Source organism: Aedes aegypti, chromosome 1 (genome assembly GCF_002204515.2).
Source record: "Aedes aegypti strain LVP_AGWG chromosome 1, AaegL5.0 Primary Assembly, whole genome shotgun sequence".
Classification (NCBI taxonomy): domain Eukaryota; kingdom Metazoa; phylum Arthropoda; class Insecta; order Diptera; family Culicidae; genus Aedes; species Aedes aegypti.
In genome coordinates, this window is record NC_035107.1 from 134,382,820 (window position 1) to 134,408,411 (window position 25,592).

The following is a 25,592-nucleotide window of genomic DNA, read 5'->3' on the forward strand; positions in this document are numbered from 1 at the left end:
CGCTGCCCGTTTGAAGTTTTCACTCCGTTTATTACTGCACCAGATTAAACAATTTCAATGTAGTAAGCTTAGCTTAATGAAAAATTGCATCAACATCTGGGACACCCTTGGGATGCTTGAATTTGGGAGGCTTTTGTATCCGTATTTTGGTACTTGCTGGCGATCGTTGACTCTGGAGCAGTGACTCCTGGTAATCTTCCTCTTCCAGTCGTTCGGTGATATTCAGCGTTAGTCGTTTAACACTATCGTTTTCTTCCTTCATCTTCTGCTCCTGATCTTTGACGTATATTGCCAGCTGACTGTCCGATGGTGCTTCAAATGACTTGTACTGCTGTTGCTTGCCCTTACCTCTGACCATGAGTACGAACGGAACAGTGTCAGTTTTTTCCTTATTTTCCTAAATTAAGAAAAAAGCATCAATTACTTGTATTTGTTTTACGAAAATTGTTCTCTTAACTTTTATCTTCTTTTCAAACATTAAATGATTATTTTACCATATAAAAGAAGGAATCGTAATCTGACGCAAAGCTAAAGTGTGTTGATGACACGATTTTATAACATTCCCCAGAAAACCATTTCCCCAAGTGATCTTATGCAAAAACAAATGCAACACATATTTGATCGAAAAGCGAAAGTCTAATTATAATTTTTCAAGAAATGTTTTTCCAAAATTGAAAAATGTAAAAACTTTTGCAACGACCTTACACTAAAAGTATTTAAACAAATTTGAAATTACCTGCAGTTGCTCATATGTTTTCTTTGCTCCGCTGCTTCGCATTGTAATCGGAACGGGAATGTCCTTGACATTGGGTTTCACCGGTTCCTTCAAGCGCTCCAAGAAGCTATCCGTTGCCATCCGTTCGAATTCTTTCTCGAACTCCAAATCCTCGATCGTTTTTTCAACTGGCGCAGGCTTTATCAGTGGATCGAGGTCTTGATTCAGATCACCCTCGTCGTCATCGTCAACCACGTCGTCATCCATGCCGTCATCGTCCTCGCCTCTCTGAATTCGAGGATTTTCATCGTCGTCTTCCGAATCCCCAAACGCTTCCGATGTGCAATCTTCCGTCACGGTGTCATCCTTATCGGTATCGTTCTCCTGGATGGTTTTGAGACTGCGTTCGTCATCGTCACGGGGGCTGAACAACTGGGGATAGACTTTCTTCGCTATATTCTCTATTGCTTCCTTGGATGCCTCGTAGCTGGTTAATAGCTTTAGTTTTGGTCGTAGATTTTTAAAACATTCCTGAAAAGGATAAACACATATTACGTAAATTATGGTTGCAATTCTCCTTATTTCGTGAAGAGAAACGAATGGTCATTCCTACAAATCGAAAAATTGTATGTTAATGTGAACTGCGCATTCCGATAACTAAAAATTGTGACACGCTGGAAAATTTCCAAGAACGTCATCAGATTCAGCGAACTCATGTATACTAGAGACGCATAATTTGATCCTCGAGACACGCAAAAATGTCAATTTCATCACGCTGTGTTTTTAGCCTCAGAAACACGAGAAGTGCATTATTGCAAATTTTTAAAATGGTGTGATAGTTAAAAGTATTACCTTATACATATGATCAACCAGTATAGGGAAGAGGTCCTTGTTCGTCTCGCTGGTAAAAATAGGATCGGATTTTTTGAACCAGTAGTAATTTTGGAAGAATATCAGGAAGTAGTCCAAGCCCTTGCGGCTCGACGCGCTGGTAAAGTACTGTCCACATGTATCCAGGAGAACGCAAACCAGCTTGAGCCTGAATAAACTTCCTGGAGGATCCACTTCCGATGGTGTATCGTGGCTGGCACTGACCCCGAGTGATATTATCGAGTATAGTGTGTTCAGAACATTTTTCGATTCCACCAATCGATAGTTATACAGCTCGCCAAGATACTTAGCCATTGCAATCCTTCGCTGGGCGAGTTTGGTGTCGTGGATTTCTAGTCCCGCACGGATATCTTCAAATACTGCATCGATCACTTTTACAACGGCCTTTTCCTGATATGAGCTCAATCCTGATACCAAATCGGCCAAACTTCGTATTAAGTGATACCGAATGCTGTAAGCCTTCGAAAGACACTTGACTGCATAGTCGTGAATGTCACGATCTTCCCAGTCCAAGCGACGCAACAGTTTAATCATTTTGTCTACGTTGGACTTGTTGAGCTCTTCAAAAATCAGATGTCGGATGTAGGTGTGGAAAAGTGGACGAACTTTGCGCTGGATGCGCATTCCCTCCGGTTGTTTGACGAGATAGTAAGCTGTTTCCACCTGCTGGGCGTGTCGACTGTCCATCGTAGTGTTGGTTTTGAGACGCATCATTTGCTCGAGATATACATTGGTTCGAAGCCGACTGTCTCTGTAATAGAAAGATATTGCGTTAATAGTTGATCAAATATAAACTTATCAGGTATGAAGATAATACTCCACACGATATACGAATGCGAAAATGGCAACTTAGGCAAACAAAGCTCTTAGTTAATAACTGTGGAAGTGCTCATAAGAACGCCCCAATGGGGACGTTAATGCCAAGAAGAAGAAGAAGGTATGAAGAGGCTGGTTCCAGAGGCACGTATTCCGCTAATTGAGAGATTTATGCCATCCAGCCATATTTGAGCCTATTTTATCATCTAAGGAAACGGAAAGTTATAAGGAAATAGGGATGAGGTCCCTTGAAGAGGGAGAATCGTATGAGCGAAATCAGAACATCAAGCTTCATACCACGATAAAGCGTACCAGAAAAGATACTGCATAACGCATGAGTGCAAAGAGAACTTATATCTCATTACCACAGCGGGTTGAAAAAGAATGAAAAAGATTCAGGCTTCTGAAATAAATTTCACTTAAATTTAATGTTCACCAAGAATTGCAAAAGCAGTTGTGCATAATTTCGAAATCCCATAATCGGTTGCCTGACTATCACACAAAAGAGTCAGTACGTTGATTATTTGCCATGTGATAGTTGAGTCGCTCTCTATGAAGGGTGTAAATAACGGGACCTTTTCAACACATTCTGTGATACCTTGTAGTAAATACTTCCGTGTTCTTTGAATACATACAATAATGTGATTTATTATTCTTAATACATTTCCATAGCCTACTGACATAATATAACAGCACATCTCCTTTTTCATATAATTTAAAGTTCAAATCTCATAAGGGAATCATTATGAGACTTTTTGACCATATTTGGCCAGTACCATGGACATTCCGGGAACCTGGTGCCCCCGGGGAAGAGGACACTTTGCAGAAATGAACAAAACCTGTCTTGCGACGTATCAAACTTCATGTTTTTGCAAAAAATGTACATTGGGAATCACCAATGTACATAGTTTTCAAAAACATGAAGTTTGATACGTCGCAAGATAGGTTTTGTTCATTTCTGCAAAGTGTCCTCTTCCTCGGGGGCACCAGGTTCCCGGAATGTCCATGTCAGTCCCCAATGTGGCCAAAAGTCTCACAATGAATCCGAATGTGCATATTTTGCAATATAGTGAAGTTTTAGGTGTCACAAGCGGGGTTTTAGATGCGATCACAAAGTGGCCAACTTCACGGCAATGGAGGTTACCCCAGTACTCCCCTGAATATATCCGGAACCACGGTCATTACCGAAAAGTCGAACTCAGTCCCTTGAAACTAGAAGAATTTTGTGACCGATCCATGAAAAAATCTTCAAAATCCGTCAAAAACCGGCTGAGAACCATCAATTTGAATTTTAAAATTATAGTCGAAAAGGGGGTTGGGGACGTAGGTGAAACGAACGGAAAACGGACATGGACGGAATTAAAAAAAAATTAAATCGGCAGAGGGACCGGATAGAAAACGTATTGAACACCAAATGTCCAAACGATTACGTTTTGTTATGATGCTTCCACTTTTGTATATGTTTTGGTCGATAGCAACGGTTGGATCGCGTTGCCAAATATGAAAACTTGTTGTTCACCGGCAAGAAGGGTTTTTATTTCCCAACCGATTTGGCAACGATTGGTGCGGTTTCATGTTATGATGAAAGTTGCTATTTTAGGTTTACTCACGCATTGGTGGGGTTCGTCTAAATTCTCAAGTATTATTTGGCATATATTTATTATATTATTATGAGTTTTTTTTTCAAATTCCAATAAATTCTTCTTCTACTTCTTCAAATCCTCGAACGGGTGGCTCATTTTCTTGAAACCTTGTTGCTACTGCATCTTCAATTGCTGGTGCTTCAATTATCGGAATTAACGGAAACTATTCTTGAGAAGTCGACGTTTGTGGAATGCTAATTTTCTTCAAGTGTGCAATGTTTCGTTCGTATTTTACACCCGTGTCTTGGTTTTCTACGATAGCTCGATGACCTCTACGTTCCAACTTTGTTTACCAAATGTAGTTGCTATTTTGTTTGCTGGTAGAAGGTTTTGCATCAACACCATATCTCCGCTACAGATGTCCGATTCTTGAGCATGTCTTCTTTTATCCTCTTTTTGTTTCTCCTTTTGTTTATGTAGTTTATCTTGATCGCGATAATCCGACGATTCGGGAATAGTCTCTATGTCGTCAATGGAGGGCAGCTTTGATCTTATTGTGCGTCCATAGCACAATTCTGTAGGAGTTTTTCCGGTAGTTGAATGCGGAGTCGTATTATACATTAGGAGGTAATCGTTCAAATCTTTCTTCCAGTCTCTCTTCAATGCATTACTAATCTGCAACCTTTTCTCAAGTGACCGGTTCTGTCTTTCTACTAATCCATTTTCTTGTGGCCAGTAAGGCGCTGAGTGATTAAGATGAATGCCATGTATATTACAATATTCCTCAAAATAATTCCAATAAATTGTTTCGCATTATCCAGGGTAATTGTTCTTGGATATCCTAATCGCGTAAATATTTTATCAAGTCTATTGACTGTCTCACGTGAACCGATCTTTGATATAACTTCCACCTCCTTATATCTACTAAAATAATCAACTATTACAAACAAATACTCTCCAGAAGGCAAAGGCCCCATAAAATCTATAGCCACATATCAATCCATGGTTTTGAAGAAAGTTCTCGTCTACACATAGGAAGAGGCTTACTTGGTAAACCTATCAGTTGGCATCCTTCACACTTTGCTATAAGATCTTTGGCTTCACGATCCATTCCTGGTTACCAGGCTCGGTCCCTTAAACGTTTTTTCATAATTGATTCTCCTGGATGACCTTCATGTGCAAGCTGAAGCATCCTTGATCGTAATCCTTGTGGAACAACTAGTTTATTTCCTCGTACTATAGTGTCCTCCATCATGCCCAGCTCATTTTTGAATGGTTCGAATAATTTTGCTGTCGAATTATTCCAATTTCCTGATTCCAAACAGTCCCTTACTGCCTTCAGCTCTGGGTCCACTTCGGACACTTTTTCAATTTCGCTCACATCAATCGCAACAGATTCTTGAACAGCAATTAGCTACAAAGAAATGATTATCGGATTCAAATTCAGCTGAATTATCTTCAAATACGAGGCGTGACAACGAATGCGCTATATTACCTGATCCTTTCCGATATTTTACCGCGAACTTGAATGACTGAAGTCGGAGTACCCACCGTTCAATTTTGGCACAGGGTTTAGATGTGGGAGCAAATATAACTTCTAATGGCTTGTGGTCGGTTTCCAACTCAAACTCTCGACCAATTAAGTACGCGCTAAAGCCTCTTTTTCTGTTTGGCAATACCTTTTCTCTGTTACTGTCAAGCTTTTACTCGCATAACTGATGATACGAGGATCAGAATTTGATTCTCCATCAAATTGTACAAGTACTGCACCTAAAGCTACAGGAGAAGCATCCGCAATTACTCTAGTCCTTAATGAATTATCAAAAAAAGACAAGGTCTTTACATTGGCTATGAGTGTTTTCAAATGTTCAAAGCTTTCTTTGTGTTTCTGCAACCAACAAAACTTGTTGTCCTTACATATTAACTGTCGAAGTGGTTCCGTGATTGTAGCTAAATCAGGAATAAATTTTCCTACATATGTAACAAGGCCAAGAAAATTTCTAACCTCTTCAGATGTTCTTGGTTCTCGAAATTTTTGTATCGCTTCCACTTTGCTAACTGTTGGGCGGATTCCTTCAGGTGACATTGCATGCCCAAGAAATTCAACATGGCTAACTTTGAAAATACATTTTTCTTGGTTCAGTACAATATTGCGAATTTTAAGTACTTTAAGGACTTTGTTTAACGCTTCGTCATGCTCTTCTTCTGTTTCACCAAAAACCATAATATCGTCTATGAAATTCACAACATTTTCGCATTCCGCTAAAATATGCTCCATAAATATTACATATGATTATTTCTTCCAGAATTGAAGAAACTGAAGAAACGTGCTGACTTAAAACGAGGCAAAAAATCTTCGAAAGTGGGCATCATATGACGTTCTCTCTGAATCGCTTGATTTGCACGTCGCATGTCCACACAGAGACGTAAATCACCGTTATCCTTCACAATCGTAAAAGTGGTGATACCCATTCTGCTGGACCGGATACTGGCTCGATGATGTCAATAGCCAAAAGATGATCCAGTTTGTCTTCAATTTTGCTAAGTAATGCTATTGGAGGTCGACGACTTGTTGAGCAACTGGTGTCACATTCTGATTAATAGGGATTTTTACTTGAACATTTTTCATTTTTGGGAATGAACGTTTCTCCAAGACTGTCAGCGAGTTGATTTGATTCGGCAATCCAATTTTCAATACTCCAAGGCGCTTAGCAGTTTCTTTCCCGAGAAGCGATTGTTATCCACCTTTGATGATATAGAACAATGCGTTCATTCCAGGCTTACTGTTCGTATTCTTCACTTCTATGTTTGCCTCAAATGCGTGAACAATCTCTAATGGTTTTGCTTCAGGACCATATCCTCTCAAAACCATATTGGAGACGTTAGATGGACAACTGCTAACACCATGCTGCTTCATATATTGCCACGTTTTATCATCGATAATATTCTTGGAACTTCCTGAATCAATTAGAACTTGTATTAATACTTCTCCAATTTTTGTCCACAGATATTCGTCTCCATCTCCGATATTAAAAATAAAGCTTTCTGGTTTGTCTTGTTCAAGATTCTCGTCTGCCACAATTGCACGGACGTTTCCAAATTTCCTTCGTTATTCTGAATGACTCATAATTGGTTCTTTATAACTCCGCTTGAATGATGTTCCTGATCGACATACTTTAGCATAATGTCCGATTTTGTGGCACTTTTCACATTTTCTTCCTCGAGCAGGGCATTCACGATCGTTGCCATGAAGGCTTTGCTGACCACAACGGAAACACGTCCTACCGGGATGTTTGAAAGTAGTATTTAGCTTGTTAATACGCGCAATGGGATCTTAAACTGTTAACGTTGAGCTATCTCCAAATCTAGTGTTTTCTATAGCTTTCGACTGAAGTTTGATTGACTCGAAGGAATTCACAATACGTGTTAAATGTGCCAAATTCAGTTTCTCTTTTTGCAATAATTTTTCTCGTAATTCAGCAGGAGCATGGTAAATCACCTTGTCTATGATGCGCAATTCACGACTTTCGGTTTCGGTCTTTCCAAAGTTGCATCTTCTCGCCTGATCTGCACAACGCATCAAAAACTTCCCTAACGTCTCGCGTTTCCCTTCATTGGTTATCGATGGTGAAAGTTTGCAAAATTCGTTTCGATTGAAAGAATCATGCTTTTCTGGTGTGAAGTGGCCATTAAGCTTTGCTATACAAACATGGTACGGATCAACTCCTTTTTCTATATCTTCGACGACATCAGCTCCCTCAATTGAATAAAATAAGTCTTGAAGCTCCAAACCTCCTTTCGCAAGTAGAATGTTCTTGATTTTAGTCGAATTCTTCTCAACGCTGGTCGCCACAATGACTTCAAAATTCCGTTTCCAACGCATCCATTCTATCCGGGTTTGCGTCTCGGGTAAATGATTAAACTTGAACGGGCTAATATTCCATCCTTCCATTCTTTCTCAAGCTGAAATTTTCAAAATTACACTATAGATGGTTGTCATGGTACCACATATAGGTTGTTTTTTTCGCAACAACAGCGAAGTGTCCTGCCGATAGCAGTGTGTCTAACTTTATATATATAGGCATTTACGCCTTTCCCCGCTCTAGCAGTGGAGTGTCCTGCCGGAGCAGTGTGTCCTGTCGTAACAGTCTTACTTATGTTACCTAGCCAATTAGTAATGGCAAATCCTTACTTGTTTCAATCGTTATTTCTTTTAGTTTTGGTTTTTCCACGCGATTTGGATTCGGACCCTTCGTAATTGCTTTACCGTTTTATTCGTTTATTCTTAGTTGTGGTTGATTTCTTTTTCGTGATTCATGGGAATAGACTTGAAAGTCTTGACAATTTATCCTCGTCCGCCAGATGTGATACCTTGTAGTAAATACTTCCGTGTTCTTTGAATGCATTCTTCTTCTTCTTCTCCTCTGGGTGGCCGAGACTGCTGTACTGTCAGTCTATACTGCCAAGGAATGTCAAGTCGTGAAGTGTGTTAGAGCAACTCTATCGCTCAATTCTAAAATCGTTCGCGATCTCTATTGATCTTTTTCTTTCGTGTAATTAATAATGGGACCGAGTTCATTAGATCGGTCATTTTTGTTTATTTGAAACCACGAGTGATTTTGTGTTTCTGTAGTGTTAGTCTAAATTGTAATGTTGTTTGTTTTTACAAATTCTGATATCCGACGGTAGTCTTTGGTAGTAGCATTATAAGTACAGATTCCATGTCATTATGTTGTGTAAGTATTTTGTATTTTCTTCTTGATTGAGAATGTTTTGAGCATTGTAGAAAGATATGGTTGGAGTCCTCTTTTACCCCACAGTGGTCACATTTATCATCTTGAACTCAGTGGCGATTCCCTAACCTCAAATCTACCTGTTCCACGAATAGAAAATCTTGAATTTTAGCAACAAATTTGCATCTATTGAGAAGAGATCTGTTAGAAAGGACGATTCCAATGACTTACTGTTTGCTTTTTAATCTAATTCCGCCGAATTAATCATTTTTAGATTCGTAGAACAGGTAAAAAGTGAGGTTACGAGTCGCCTCTGCTTGAACTAGATTCCACATGTGTAATTTTTCTTTAGTTATTATGTGATATGTTCTCAGACGGCCAATTGTTACTATTTGTTGTGTGTTTAGATCCAGTTTATGGAACCATGGTTTGAATGATGGGATTTGCATAAGGTTGAAGTGTTTTGTGCCTTTCTGTGTTGATGTTGTAGTATATTCTTGTATCCATTCTTGGAGTGTTTCAGCTTTGGCTAGGTTTAGTGTATCATTCAATGGGATTTTAGTATGAATTTTGTGTTCACTAGTACATCCCTCTTTGGACAGTATGTCTGCTTTTTCGTTACCTGTTATTCCTTTGTGACCTGGTACCCATTGGAGTACTATTGTTTTGTTTGTTTTATTGAGTTTATTTATTATATCTTGTATCATAAAATTGTTTTTAATATTTTTATTTTTAATACTTGTTAGGGCAGATTTGGAGTCTGTGCAAATTATAAATGTTTGTTGTTCTTTAGTTTCAATTATCTCGATGGCCGTTTTTATTGCCATTAATTCTACATTCATAATTGACATTTTAGTTTTTCATTATTGTCTTCGCACCATACACCTATTCCACAGGCGTCGGTAGTTTTTGATCCGTCGGTGTAAATTTTTTGAAAATTTCCATAGTTTTCGTTTAAATAGTTTAATGTTATTCTTTTTACTGTTTCGTTGTTCATGGTCTTTAGTTTAATGTTAGGTATTTCATTTTGTATGATTTCCTTAAGATTTATGTTGCTTTCGATTTGTTGTGAAGCATTATGCGTTTGAATTATTAGATAATTGTTTTCGAATACTGTTAATTCTAGGAATGTGAAGTATTTAGTTAGATTTTCTAATTCTAAAAATTTTGATATGATTTGGGTTATTGGTTTATTGTTAACGAAAGTGTTGATGGCCTCCTTTTTAGTCAACCATTTAGCTCTTTGGTAGATGGGAATTTCTCCTGCTTCTGAGTACAAAACGTTTATCGGGGTGGATTTTAAAAGTCTTAGACTTGTTCGAAGCGCTGAGTTGAAAGATGAATTTAGTTTCAATAAATTAGTTTTTGCTGTTCCTCCATACAGTGTCAGACCGTAATCGACCTGAGATCTGATTATTGCTTTACTAATTTTCAGTGCGGTTTTTGGGTGTGCTCCACTATTTTTTTTTACAAATCATTTTCATAATGTTTAATCTTTTTTTTATTTTGGTGTTGACGTAGTTTATATGTGGTTTGTGGGAGAGCTTATTATCTACGATGTACCCTAGATATTTGTGGTGTTCTTTTTGTTCTATTGGAGTGTTGTTGATTTTAACATTAATTTTATTGTTCATTTTAGAATTGAACAAAACTACTGCTGATTTGTCCGGGTTTATTTCTATTTTTAAGGATGCTAGTTGTTCTCTTAATGTTTCTAAAACAATGTTCGATGTTAATTCTATTTCTTCCAATGAGTCCCCTATGATTGTTATTGAGAAATCGTCGGCAAATTGGATAAAAATCACTTTGTCTGTTGTTATGTTGTGTAAGTCTCTCGTATAGACGTTGAACAATATAGGGGAGAGTGGGCAACCTTGTGGTAGTCCTTTATTGGTGCTTTGTGTTATTTCGCCTTGGGTGGTTTGCATGACAATTTTTCTGTTTTTTAGGTATAATTCAAACCAGTTTATGATTTTTCTCGGGATTCTTAGTCCTTCTAGTTGTTTAAGCAAAATGTTAATATCTACGGAATCAAAAGCTTTAGTGAGGTCCAAGAATATTGTTGCTACTTGCTGTTTTTGACGTCTGGCTTCTGTTATAATTGAATTAATATGGTTTACGCAGTTAATGGCAGAATATCCTTTCTTGAATCCGTATGACAAGTCGGGTATAAGATTGTGTTGATCTAAGAATGAATTGAGCCTTTCTTTAATTTCGCAGTTAATTATTTTCAAATTTATGTTTATTAGTGCTATTGGTCGATACGATGTTTCTTTCATTTTATCCTTACCCGGTTTTAAGATTGGTATGATCTTGATAAGAAGCCATTCTTCTGGTATTAGTTCGTCCATCCATACCTTATTGGTTAATTCTAAGATTTTAATCAGTAGGTTCGAATTGATGTTTTTGAGTATGTAATATGATAATTTATTTTGTCCGGCCGCAGATGTGTCTTTTTTCCCTTTTATTGTATTTATCATGTTTTTAATATTCAATGGTGCTATGTATTTCTCTTCAACCACATCGAAATTGGTTCCTATTCTTGAAATATCATTATTTGTTTCATTTTAAAAATTGAGCTCAATGAATTTATTAGCTAAATCTTGATTATTGATTAGTTCTGAGTTGTCTTTGTATTTGAAATTACCGCTTATACATTTTACAATTTTCCACATTTCGTTGACGCTCGTCTGTTCATTAATTTCATCGAGCATTTTATTCCTGTACTCATATACTTCTTTTTTTAAAGGTTTTTTTGAAATTACGTTCAGCTTTTTTGAATTCGTGTTTATTTTCTAATGTTAAATTATTTCTGAATTCTATGTGTTTTTTGATTTTAGTTTCGTAGAGTTGCTTTATGTTTTCGTTCCAATATGGTTTGACTTTTTTCTTACTGTTAGGACGTATTGTAAATGTGGCCTTGTTGATTGCTTTATTGGCCTTGTTAATTGTCTGAAGTCAATTTCGTTAATATTTTCTATTGCTTGTTTTTTGCTAATTATCGTTCTTGGTGTGTCACTATCAAATTTGTTATAAGAGGTTATGCTGCATTCAATGAGCTTGTGGTCTGATCCTAAGTCGTCAGTACTTGTTTCCCAGTTTGTTAATGGTCCTAATTCTGGTGTAGTGATAGTTAGATCTATGGCGGATGGGTTATAGTTTAAGTCTTCCCACCTTGTCGCTACTCCGGTGTTTAATAGTATTATGTCATGGTTTTCTATGAGTTCACTAATTAGTTCTCCTCTTCTGTCTATTTTGTTAGATACATTATCCCAAGTTGGATGATGTGCATTTAAATCTCCTCCCAGGAATACTGGGGTTGTGCTGTTGTTTATGAAGTCAAAAAGTTTTTCTAATGGTTCTTTAACTTCGTTAAATGGCGTATTCGGTGGAATGTATATTGAAATGAATATTATTGGATGTTTGGTGTTTTTAATTATTATTGCTGTTAGTTCTAAGTCTATGTTAGGAAACGTTAGTTCTTCATAAACCAGTGTTGGGTGGACTAGGATTCCAGTTCCCCCATAACCGTCTAGTCTACAGTTTTTTATGAAATTGTAGTTGAGAAATTTGTATTTCTCGTCTGGCTTAAGCCAAGTTTCTTGAAGAAGAAAGATGTGAATGTTTTTTGTTTTTAGGTATGTTTTGATTGTTTCTCTTTTATGTAATGGTCTAATACTATGGATGTTTAGTTGGGATATGATGAGATCACCTAAAAAGCAATTACCCATAATCGTGTCTTAACTAAAGATTATTACTTTTTATTGTGTGAATTAGTTAGTTGAATTAAATTCTGTATCATTGACGCTATCTCGATTAGTAGTACGTCTGATTCAGTTTTGTTATCGTTATTCTTGTCTGTGATTTTTTCGAAGATGTGTTGTAGTTGTTTCGTTAGATTTTCTTGTTCTGTTTTTAGTTTTTCTGTGTCTGTGACTTTATGTGGATTGTTTTCTACCACATGGACTTACGGTAAAGATGGGCGTGGCCGGGAATAGCGATATTCATGCTTTTAGTATTCTTGTTTATGATTTGAACAAGGTATACTCCCCTGCCTTGTTCTTGAAAGTAGTCAGGATGAGATTATTAAAAAGAATCATGAATGTTGCTAGTATCCAATCTACGAAGTATACCGTAACTACGCTAACGCTAACGCTAACGCTAACGCTATTGTTTTCTATCACATGGACTTGTTCAGGATACGTTTCTGGTGTTGGGAAGATGTTTTTTTGTATTTCTGGCCTGGTCTTTGAGGGTTTGGGTCTAGGGTCGTTTGTCATGTTGTTAATGATTTTCCTGTAGTCCACTTTCGTCGTATTTGTTTGATTAATTCGTCTAAATTGTGCGTTAGTCCTACTGGGTTGTTCCAACTGTGGGAATTCAACGGTAGACTCGAGTAAAGCAAATCTGTTAGATGTTTTGATGTTCGTTTTTGGATAGAGTTGTTCAGCTTCGGGGAAAGTCATTTTGTTAACGGTCATGGCTACATTAATGTGTTCCATTCTGATTCGTTCTGGGCAGTCTTTGTTTGTGGGGAAGTGATCTCCTCCACAATTTCTACATTTTGGGGTTAGGTGTTCTTCGTCGTGTGTATGGTTCTCTGTTACATATTCTCCGCATTTAATACATGTTTTCTTTTACTTTTACAGGTTATTTCTTTGTGACCGAGTCTCCAACATTTGGTACAAATTTTCACTGGGTAGATGTAGATTTCTGGCTTTTCGAGTACACCGTAGCTGCATACTGTTTCGGGAAGTTCTGGTCCCTCAAAAGTGATTTTTATCGATCTTGTGTCTACTAGTTTGGAATTCGGATCTTTTGGTTCACTACGTTTTTTAATTCGTTCGATTCGCGTGATTTTGGCTGAAATTGTGTTGTGGTATATGTCTTTTTCCGTTAGCGATATTGGTACGTTTTTGATTATTCCGGTAGTTTCGAGCAACATTCGCGGAATGAAAGCTTTGTAGTTATTGTTTTTTAGCGTTTGTGTTGAGTTTAGTATTTTTTCGGCATCTTTTGGGTTTTTGTAGATTAGCTTGTAACGATATTGACCTGCGCGTTTTAGTTCTGTGAACTGATTAAGCCCTATGTCGTAGAGAAATTTCCCTACTTCCATGGGTTCGAGCAACTTTTCACCTTCTTTGATTGAAATCGGTTCAATAAAGAGGACATTGTGTTGATTGTTTTGGATCCACATGATTTGGTCTTTTTTGTTTGTTTGTTTTGAGCTGTTTGTGAATGGTACTTTTTCGGTTGTTGAGTTTTTGTTGATATTTGGTTGTTGGTCATGATTAGTGTTTTTGGTTACTTGTTTTTGTGTTTGTGATCGTGTGTTGTGCTGTGATTGTGATTGTGACTGTGATGTTTTTAGTAGTTTGTTCTGTTTGTCTTGATGGGTGGTATTTTCCCTACGTTTTCGCTGTTATGTTTCGTTTTGTGTTTGTAGTTCTTGTTCTGAGAATCCCTCAAAGGAATCTTCATCGTCCGTGCGGGGTAAAGAAGTCTCCATCCATTCCTTACCTTTGTCGGGTGGCAATTTGGGGTCGTCTGTCTGTGTCGCCGCCATGTTTGGTGTCAGCCAAGTATGGGCTTGGCGTCTTTTTTCTCTGTACTTAACCTAACTTATACCAAAGGCTGATGATTTTTCTCTTTTTTTCTATTTACAACTATTGACTAACACTACGTAACACTATTTCACTTTAAATTTAAAATTCACGATAACTAATGCAAAATATTAATTAAACGAATTTAAAAATCAATGGAAATTTGATTTGGAATTTTTTTTTCTCGCACGCGGTTTGAGGACTTCACTACACTTGACGCTTGGTTAGACGATTTGCTCTTGTGGTGTGCCTTCGGCGACGGCTTGGTGAGGAATGCTTTAAATGCATTCAATAATCTGATTTATTATTCTTAATACATTTCCATAGCCTACTGACATAATATAACAGCACACATTCGATTTATATCAATCTCTGAGGAATCAAAACAAGAACTGTACAGAAATCGATGCTTCATTACCTATCAATGGATATGGAGTAATGCGACATGCACTATACACTAAGGATACGGGTAATGCTGCAATAGATCTAAATAATGGTCGCAGTGGCGCATCCGAACAGAGAGAAAAAAAAGGTATACAGAGTTAACCAGTTTCAGTTCCCCGATTTGAGTTTGTGCGATAACTAGCCCTGATTTGTAGTTAGCCAAAACAAGAGCTATAATAGCGGCCTGAGCATATGAACAGAAGAATATTACTTCATAAATAACGTTGCATTAAAATTCCGATTAAATTCCACACCTAAAAGCAAATATTTCCGCCTTACAAACGGTGAAGTGTATACTAGTGATCCTTTATAGAGAGATAAGCGGAAGTAAAATGGAATGATTTGGCAACAGACCAGCAGTGCTGATTTTGCTCGGCGTCGAGAATAATATTGTAACACGAACATGACTTCCTCATTGCTAAAAAGTGTATTTTGTTTCGTTATAGATCTTTGAGCTACATATCCAAACTAATAATCAGCCGAAAAAATCAACAACTAAAAATCGCATTGACAAAAATTTAAAAAAGAAAAAAATATTTCATTTTTTTTTGCTTCATGCAGCATTATTTTTACCGAAATAATTTCAAGCGGATTACATTACTCTTCAAGAAAAGTTCAAAACAAACATAACGCATGTTCGTTTGGCTCACACTTTGACAGCTCTCGCTGCTCGATTGGCTCACAGTTTGACAGAAATGTCAGTTTCCGCGAATCTCTCTTATAAAGGATTACTAATTCCAGGCTTTGGAAAATTTAAGGTGAAGATGAATCGAAGCCAAACCTCAAATTTTCAAAAGCACGAATCTGGAGAACCGAACATCCGTTCATGCTGGTAACTTAATCGATTGATCACTAGCTGGTGGTGACCAATCGATTAAGTTTTCAGCTCATACGGGTGTTCGGTTCTCCAGATCCGTGCTCTTGAAAATTTGAAGTTTGGCTTCGATTCATCTTCAACCATAAGGGCTGTTGTTAATTTCAACTAGCCGTTTCTTTGGTGAGTTGAGATGCGATTTCGCGCTACACGATAAGTAGTTGTTCATCTGCAGCAACCAGACAGCTCACCAAACCATCCCGAGGGGGATTGTGCTGAGTTGTTGAGTTGTGAAGGAGAGTGAAAGAAAGGAGGCGCCCAAAAGTCTGTTTTGACAGTTCCGCAGGAAGAGCGTGCGCTCGGAACAAGAATGACACTCGATTCGAAATGATCGGTTATTATTATTATTACTCTGCTTTTGTTTTAAAAGCAGCTCCACTTATTTTGCAACTTTTTGCCGTGTCCAAGAGTAGACAACAAAATTAATTTAATTGAAATGATTTGAAATTCTAATTAGTATATACATAAACAAAACGGGGAGGATGTTTATGCTGATTGTGCAGTACAAAAAAATCTCATAACTTGAAGCAATGTTCGTAGTTGGTTCATGTTTGGCTTAACAAATTTTGTTTGAAATATCAAATAACTAGACATGCAGTTTAACAAGTATTTGATTACAGAAGACTTAATATTTTCATTTCAAATTCAATTCAATTCAATATTGATGTTACGAGTTGCCTCTACAATGAAATCCAATGCTACATAAGACATTGATTTGAATCATAACATTGTTATACATATTATTAGAGAAAATCCTTTACTGTCCTTGAGAAGATTGCTCTAGAATCCATTGGGTAATTCCCCAGGGATTGAATTCCTCTTGAATTTCACCAAAACCCCTTTGGGACTGTTCTGGAAATCTTGGGATTGCTAGAGAGGAGGATTATTAGATTACTAATATCTCTCTAAGTTCTCCTGGAAACCCCAGAAGTTATCGCTTTGAGATTCTCCCAGAGAATTTTATAGAACCCTTCCGGTGTTACTTCTAGGATTCTTCTAGACATCCCTCTGTGATTCTTCTGAATATATTTTTTGGGATTCTTGCAAAAATACCTCTGTGCTTTTTGCGTGTATCTCCTAGGGATTTCTTTTAAAATCCTGGAAATTAAATCCTTATATTTTTTTCGGAAATATTACGGAAGTTTCTACCGAAAATCCTGATGCAATTCTACCGGATATTATTAGAGGAGTTTTCCTAAGATTTCCTAGGGCTCTTATATAAATTCTTCTGTAATTCCTTCGAACTCTGAGATTCTTTCCAATTTTTTTCAAAGATTATTCCGGTAATACTCCTGGGATTCTAACGAGAATGCCTCTGGATTCTAACGAGAATCATCTGAGACGTCTTGGAAAATACCTTTGGAATACTGTCGGATATCTTTCAAGAATACTTCCGAAAATCTTTCCAGAATTCTTCAAAAATGCCTCTGTAATCGTCAATATCCTTAAAATACTTCTGGGACCCTTCTGAAAATCCTGTTGGAATTCTTCCGTATATCTTTGGATGAATCTTTCGGAATACCTTATGGAATTCTTATGGAAATTTTTCTGAGGATCCTCTGAATACTAAGTACTAGATTTTTTTTCAAAGATTCTTTCATAATTTCTTCCGGAACTACTTCTGAGATGCTTCTGCGCATTCCTCCTGGATTTTTCAAGAAATCTTTATGGAATAGGATTCTTTCGGAAATTTTTCTGGAACACTCCTAGATTTCTTCCGGAATAATATCTTTCAAAAGATTCTTCCGGATTTTTTTTTTTTGAGAATTATTCCTGCTCTTTCGTAAAGCTTATGTGATTCATCCGGAAATACTATATCATCCAGATCATTCAACGATGCTACCGGAAGTTTTCCTAGGATTCAACCGTGAATCGTCTCGATATTCTTCCGGAAATACTATTGAGATTCCTCAGACAATAATTCTAGGACTTTCTTTGGGAACTTGGGATAATTTGCGAAAGAATCACAGAGAAATTTCTGAATGAATTTTGGGGAATTTCTGGAAGAATTACTTGAATATTTCCGTAAAAATCTGAAAGAGTCCCAAATGGATTTTTGGATGAATTTCATAGTGATATCCAAAAGAATTCCAGAAGTTATTTCGGAAGAATCCCTATAAGATCTTCAGGAAATTTCCAGGGTTTTTGGAAGAATTCACTAGAACATCCGCAAGAATTACTGAACATTTTGCGGAACAATTCCAGAGCGATGTCCGAAAGAACTACAGAAAGATTTACGGAAGAATTTTAAACGGAATTTTCGGAACTATTTCTGAATAAATTTTATAAGAGTATTAGAAAGATTCTCGTAAGAATCTCAATGGTTTTAGAGTCCCAGGGGAAGTCCGGAAGTTTTCTTAATGGATTTCCATTCAAATTCAAGATTGATTTTCTGAAGATTAACTCAAAAATCAAAAATGCAAATTTAATTAACTAATAAATTCGACATTCTGAATTTACCCAGGAAGATTTCCGGAAAAACTTAAACAGGATTTTCGTAAGAATCAAAGAAGGATTTCTAGAAAAGGGCCAGGAGGATCTTTAAGCAATTTCTGATGAGTTTTCGGAAGAATTTCTGAATTCTTGCAAAATTTGTCCATACTAATTTTGTTGTTTTTTTTTTTTTTTTGATTTCCATAAAAAGATTGTGAAATAAATTCCCAAGAGATATCTGGAAGAATTTCAACATGATTTCCGGTAGTATTCTATATGGATTATCTTTTGCAATCCCAGGAATTTGAACGGAATAATCTGACAGTGAAAGAATAGATATTTTACTATAGTTCAGATGGATCGGATTAATTTAGAAGAATCGGAGTAGATTCTAAAAAGGGAATTCTAAAAAAGTCCCAGGGGCACTCACGAAAGAATTACTGATGGATTTCTGTTAAAATTCAGAGGCTTTAATATAATAATTTTGGATGGATTTCCGGAAGAAATGCTGAAGGGTTTTTGTAAGAAACCCCGAAAGATTTCTGGAATAATCATCAAAAGATATTCAGAAGAATCCCAGATCTTTTTAAAGAATTCCATACCTCTGGAAAGCAATTATAGAAACATTAAACATCAAAATCGGCAAAATTCCAGTTAAATTTTAACGAAAAAAAACCTGAAAGGATTTCCATAATTTCAGAAGGATTTTTACAGAAGGATTTCCGAAAGAAACTAAAAGGAATTTCCGAGAGATTTCTGGAAGAATCTCAGAATGGTTTTTTGAAAGAATTTTACAGTTTTTCTTGGAAGATTTTCTGAAAGATTTTAGGTAGTATCATAAAGAAATTGCAAGAGGAATCCCAGAAGCTTTCCAGGAATAATTAAAAAAGGATTTTTGGACGGAACAGCTCTAGATAGGTTTATGAAAGAACTATAAAGAGATTTCCTGATAAATTTCGGAAGGGTTTCATATAAAGAATTCCATGAGGATTATCTGAAGAACCTCAGAGAGATTTTTGGGATGATCCCAGTGAAATTTGAGTAAAAATTGATGAGGGATTCCTGGAAGAATCTCAGTGAGATTTTCAGAAGAATCCCAGAAAGCTGTGTAAATTCATGAAGAATCCATTTATCCGCCCGCATTCATACAACACGCATGACATTTATCGTTCGTGGAAGATATCGAGCCATGAACGAAAACAAGACAGACACACACCACCCACTGTTTGGCGCCGATCACTGTTTGTCAACACTTGTACTTGAAGCCTTCGCTGATCCACTCTCATTCTGATCAAGAAACAGAGGCGAATATTTTCCATTTTCTGTGCTATGTTTGCAACCAAAGGGGTGTTCAATGATCCAATAGATTATAATTAGGTTGTTAAAGGCTGCATCACCAGAAAATATGAAATTAATAACCAATTTTATGCAAAACATAGATCACCCGAATGGCTCGATACTGTTGCAGTCTGTGAGAGTTGCTGCTCTTGAACGCTCTCGTGCCTCGTACCAAACAAGATAATGAATTGACGCTTATATTGAGCTGTTCGGTAATCCAATCCGCATGGTTATTAAAATAATTAACTCATTACGCGTGGTAAAGATGGACAAATTATGGGTGAAATTATGAAATTGGATTACCGCTCAATATAAGCGTCAATTTGCGTGCGAAAACGCACGGAATACACTGTGTAAAACGCATAATGCAAAGCCGTATAGATAACAATTGATATTAATTAACAACATAAATTCATAAAATTAAAAAAAAAAATACTCACTTCGAATTGTACAGATAAACTCCGCAAACTTCCAAAAAAGCGCACGTCATTTCAATGTGGTGATGTTGGAAATTGTGTAGCAGGCACTTCAAACAGAACAGCGCTTCAATTTTGTTATACAGTCCGAACTTCACGAGCTCTCCGATGTACCGCACCACTTTGATCTTGGTCTCGATATTGATTTGATCCTTCTTCTTGATCTGATATTTGAAGTCCACCTTCAACATCTGGCACAGATCTATCGCCACATCCGCCGAAACCAGATTGATGATAGCAACTAATCTTGCGTACATGGGGAGGAGATCCAACCGCGTTCTCTGCACTCCAAAAAGAACTTTCACAAGTCTTTTCCGGTTATTTTTTGTGTTTAGGTTTAGCAGGAATTCGATCGCGGCCGAATCGATCAATTCGGTATTAACACAATTTTGCAGATTCGCAATAAATGCTTCGAAGTGTTCCCGGTTAGCATGGTGATGTGGGGTGCTGGGAGCTGTCGTGGGTTCTTCTTCCGGTTCCGCAGTTTCGGATATCTCCGAGGGAGGATCGCCCACTTCCTCGGTGTCTTGCTCTTGTTCAACTTCCATATCGAGCACTTCCTCCGTCATGGCAGGTTCATCCGGGATAATTTCCTCTTTCTTTCCGCAGTAGTTTGGCAGGAACTGTCGCAGATCCGGCAGATTGACGTAGAAATTGCGAGTATCTTCATCGCCCCAAGGATCCAGATTGGCAAATTGCTCATCTCCAATGCTATCAATAACGTTTCCTTCCGATGGACACGCTTCTGCTTCAACGGTAAGTTCCGGTAGTGTTTCATTTAATAGATCGGCCATGGTTTGGGCAGACGATAACAGTTTTTCGTAACTGTTCTGAAGCACTTCGATTTGCTCTTTCTTTTCGTTTGGAACCTCTCCTTTCGATTCCAGCATCCTTCTTCTAGATTTCTCCGCATATTGTAGTTGTTTGTGCTCGTTCGTTAAATGCTCACAGACTGTCTGATAGTAGTCTTTCAGTAGGTTCCGTAGATTTTGCTGTTTATCCGAGGTGAGTAGATTTGACGAAGGAATAACCACTTCGAATTGCTTGGCTAGTTCCATAATCTTCTTGGGCACTAATCCAGCATACTCATCGCCACAATGTCGACAGAATGATAGGATTATGGACAAATTACTATGCTCGTCCTTATCCTGGGATATCAAAGCTGTTAAGCATGCTCCCAGCAAAGGCAATCCAACCTTATTACTGAAGATTCCAACACTGATCAGTTCAGCGTAGAATCTCAAGTCCACCCTCATCTTGCTCGGATTCCCAATTTTCTCACCAGCTTTGACGTGCAAAATCTTCTGCCAGTTCTCCAAAAAGCTCGGACTGAACTCCGCATAGGTCTGGTGAAGTTTGCTGCATAACATCAGAGCCGGAACCACATCACTCATCTTCAGTTTGGCTTCCACAATCGCGGCACTGACTTCCGAAATGTACTTTGTCAAATTCAACCCGGCCATATCCTTCAGCAAACCATCCAACTGCGAGGCAGTAAATTGCTTCAACTTCTTCACAAACGCCGTATTTTTCTTCAAGCTTGAATCACATTTGGTGAAGAACGATTCCGGTGGACGTTCCGGAGTAATATTCTGCGATCGCAGCTGAGATTTCTGCTCGTATTTTCCGCTGAGTTCCGCCACATAATCGTCCAACTCCTTCTTGGCAGCTTCCGAGTCTTTGGTAGGCGATTCTTCCTTTTCCACCACTTCCTCGCTCTTCCGTTCCGATCCGCAATCGGAATTCATGGTGGATTCCATTGGAATGGAGTTTTTTTCTTCAAATAAACACTATTTTTTGAGAAAAAACTGAACTTTCGTGAAAAATCGTGCGAATTTTCAGCACACCACACAAAAATAATGAAGTTTGTTTTGATTTTGCCGTCGACTGTCAAACTTGGACGAACGAACAGGCACTTGCCGTTTACACCGCGGCTCAATTACACCGCCTAGAAAACTTTGTCAAAGACACCGACATGTTAAGGTGAAAGCACGAAGCCGCAAGAATTCCAGTCGAACTTTGTTTGCATTATTCATATCATCACCAGAGTGGTTTTAGATAAGACAGCCGTCAATGTCAAAATTGGAACAGCGACGTATTGTGCTCTGCAAGATAAATCCACGTAATGCGATTATCTGAAAATGTCGATATACCGTCGCAGTGATAATGAAAATCACCAAAATGTTTCAGATTTAGCAAATATGAAACATTTGCGACTTTGAAGAACGAAAAAATCCAAGCTTACTTGAATTTTGAGGTTGCGTTTGCGCCGCCGCTGGATGTGGATTTTACAGGCACTCTAATCATCACCATAGGGCAGTTTTTAATTATACCTATCGTTTTTCTGGTGAGTTGCAAGTTTGGTGGCAATGATGATGTCGCGCTACACGATAAGTGTTCATCTGCAACAACCAGACAGCTCACCAATCCACCCCGAGGTGGATCGTGCTGAGTTGTTGAGTTGAAGGAGAGCAAAAGAAGGAAGGCACAAAAGTCTGTTTTGACAGCTCTGCAGAAAGCGCGCGTGGATGTATTGAACTTCTTCCTGGTCCTGTTGAATCAGAGTTGCTTAATATCAATCATATCAGCTGATGGCTGATGCTCTAAAACTATCAATATCATTTCCAAGCTATCAATATCACTTTGATTTGACAACCAACAGCAGTGATGCGACAGCGCACTCTAGATCATAATCACTGTAGAATAAGTGATTACGTGGTAATTAACCATTCTATTGTTGTTTTTCAGTGACTAACATATAGTTTCAATCAATCTGAAGCACTGTCAAAAATATCGAACTGATAAATTGCCATTTTATGTGTTTAATTTAAGGCTAAACTCAACCCATCAGTGATATCCATAGTCTATCGCCATCAATGCACTGGTGATGGAATAACCAGCATGATTTGATGGGATACAAAATGATCCCATGAATGAAATTGAATGAGAGAAAATATTCACATAAGTTATTTTGGTGGATTTCCCCCGGTTGATCGAAATTCCGATCCCGTCGTATCATGGTTTTTTTTTTCATCGAAATCGATACTTACCACAATTAATACTTAATTTTGTTTTAAATTTTCCTAATAAAATCACTTAAAAAAATTCGAACACGAACAGCTCCGAGAACCGTCACTTGTCGACTACACTCAAAAAAATCCAAACGTCAAGACTACGTGAAAAATCACGTAGAATCTTGAAAATGAATTTTTCAAGAATTTACCTGACTAACGTAACAATCATCGGGGCATGGATCGAATTGAACTGAACCATCTGTAGTTCTTACTGAGGTTCTCTATTACCATGACGTGAAAATTACGTACATAGTCATCATTCATTCTGACAGCTGAATGCTGTGTTCATTCTGTCCCATTCTTATTCGTTTGTCAGTATTTGTTGACAATTGAAAAGGATGGATCAGAACTATCACAAAATGTTTTAAAAAGTTTATTCTTGGCGAAAAATGCAAGTAAATTTTTAAATTGTGAATACCTACATGAGTTATGCTGATTTCGTAAATTCTGTTTTCGTTTCTAGCTATACAAATATCTAAATAGTAGATCAGCGTCATCAGGGCACCGATCGCGACTTACGTGGAAGTGACTTAAATCCGCTCGCAACTTTTTAAATTCCTCATCAAGCAATGCCAATCCGTACAATCCATGTTCTCCAAACAACAGATTTGTAGATCCAGCTGGATACTAGTATACCGCCTATGTGAGATAAAAAGCTTTGCAGATCATCCCGGAGCTCAACAGGGATGGTACACAAATTATGTCACGCTAAATTTTAACTTTTTCCGGGTATTAAGTCTATGAAACTTGCTCCAAAATCCGTTTGGAAGATGAGGTTTATCCGCTCCGCGACAAAGCAATATGATGAAATCATCAGCTCGTGTAGGAGTTGACTGCAATAATTGGAAATTATTTAGTGAAAACAAAAATTTAGAAAGAATGGCCAAAACTTACCATAAACAGCTAGATTCTAGTTTATGGATACTCCGAAACTGTGATGAGAAATCGATGACCTGAACTACTTAAACATAAATTTTCTGCACGTATTGCACTTTGGTCTAATTCAACGCACTAGAAATATCCACATTCTCGCTGTTTCCAATCAAAACCAAAATGGCGGGCCAGTTCTTAGGTTATACACATGATTAATTGAATCAACAATGAAAGGATTGAAATAAATAAAACTTTCATTTGATGTAAAGCTTTTCTTTTGTTGTTTCAACAAATTTCTTATAAGGATTGCTTCAACAATATTTGTGTTTTATTCTGATAAAAATAATTGTTGTTTCAACGCATTTTTTTAATTGCAACAAATTGAAAAGGTTTATTGAAAACAAAAATAATTTTTATTATTTTGAATAGCTGTCAATTCTCTGCGTGTAGTTTCTACGCTACGGCTGCTCTTGGGGCTGGCCAGGAGATGACGATGTTAGCATGTGAGAAGCAAGACCCTTCAAGTACATTTTATTTATTTATTTACTTGTACCACCAACAGGCTTCAAAGCCCCAATGATGTCATCTTAAAACTAAACATACTAAAAATTGTCATTCTTACGATCTATCAAAAAACGAACTGAATCTACGTCGAAGTAGTTGGCGAGACAAGTTGAAATCAAAGAGAGCCGCAACTCTATCGAAAAGCCTTTGCAGACCGTAAATAGCGCCAAACATGCTATAATTAGTTCGTTGAAGAGGTAATCTCAGCGTCACGTTATTCCGAAGGGCTCGGGGCTGCACATTTATGTTGACTTGCTCCAACAGGGCAGGGCAATCTATGTGTCCTTGCAGAATATCGGCAATAAACAAAGCTCTAGCTGTATCTCTGCGGACGGACAGGGGTTCCAGGCGAATAAGTTGGCAACGGCTTTCATAGCTCGGCAGCCGATAGGGATCCGACCACGGAAGTCTTCGTAGTGCAAATCTCAAAAATCTCCTTTGAACGGATTCAACTCTCTCAACTCCATTGTTGTAGTGAGGCGTCCAAACTACCGAGCAGTATTCTAAGACGGAACGAGACAAGGAGCAGTAGAGCGATTTGAGACAGTAGATATCCGAGAAATGTTTAGAAATTCTAAAGATAAGTCCTAGAATTTTGGAAGCTTTGTCAACGACGAACGAGATGTGCTGCTTAAAGGAGAGTTGGATATCCAAAATAACTCCTAGGTCCTTAATTTGGTTAACACGCTCTATGTCTTGACCAAATAAGGCATACTTATGGACAATCGTCTCTTTTTTGCGTGAGAACGATATCACCGAGCATTTAAAAGGGTTAACATCCATTTGGTTTAAATGGCACCAGTCAGCAAAAGCGTTCAGCTGAAGTTTTGTTATAAATGTGGATATTTTTTATATTGTTTTTGAATAAAGATGTAATGTAAGTTCAATTTATTTCAATTAATCTAATTTTGGAACAAGTGTAATGTAACGTAATGTGTATCTAATTTTTTTTTTCAATTGGCTTGTTTAGGGGTATCCTGTTTTTTACATATTCTGATTCTACGTTCACAACTGAGCCAGAATCCAAAGATTCATAATTTTTCGTGCCCTGGAACTATTTTTAAAACACGTTTGAATTTAGTATGGGAATCGCGTTTGAATCACCCCTCGGCAAAATTTACTTCGGTACGAGCTGTCATTATGCAAATGGAAATGTCATTGAGTCAACGGAATGA

General features: G+C 37.6%; 1 protein-coding gene across 1 annotated transcript; it reads right to left on the bottom strand.

Annotated features, from left to right (window-relative positions):
* Nucleotides 1–9: 9 nt before the first annotated feature.
* LOC5573561 (regulator of nonsense transcripts 2) lies at nt 10–21,799 on the bottom strand. Its single transcript, XM_001660882.2, has 4 exons — nt 19,871–21,799; nt 1,568–2,357; nt 737–1,246; nt 10–397 (listed from the first exon to the last, which is right to left on the bottom strand). The coding sequence occupies exons 1-4, from the start codon at nt 21,664–21,666 to the stop codon at nt 74–76; spliced, it is 3,420 nt and encodes a 1,139-aa protein (XP_001660932.2). The 5' UTR covers nt 21,667–21,799; the 3' UTR covers nt 10–73.
* Between the last annotated feature and the right edge of the window lie 3,793 nt (nt 21,800–25,592).

Excerpts from the sequence above, each read along its gene's own strand:
- LOC5573561 (XM_001660882.2), bottom strand. The coding sequence starts at position 21,666 with ATGGAATCCACCATGAATTCCGATTGCGGATCGGAACGGAAGAGCGAG. Across the intron at positions 2,358-19,870 it reads GTTTATCTGTACAATTCGAA|AGACAGTCGGCTTCGAACCA; the intron begins GTGAGTATTTTT and ends TTTCTATTACAG. Across the intron at positions 398-736 it reads AAACATATGAGCAACTGCAG|GAAAATAAGGAAAAAACTGA; the intron begins GTAATTTCAAAT and ends TTCTTAATTTAG.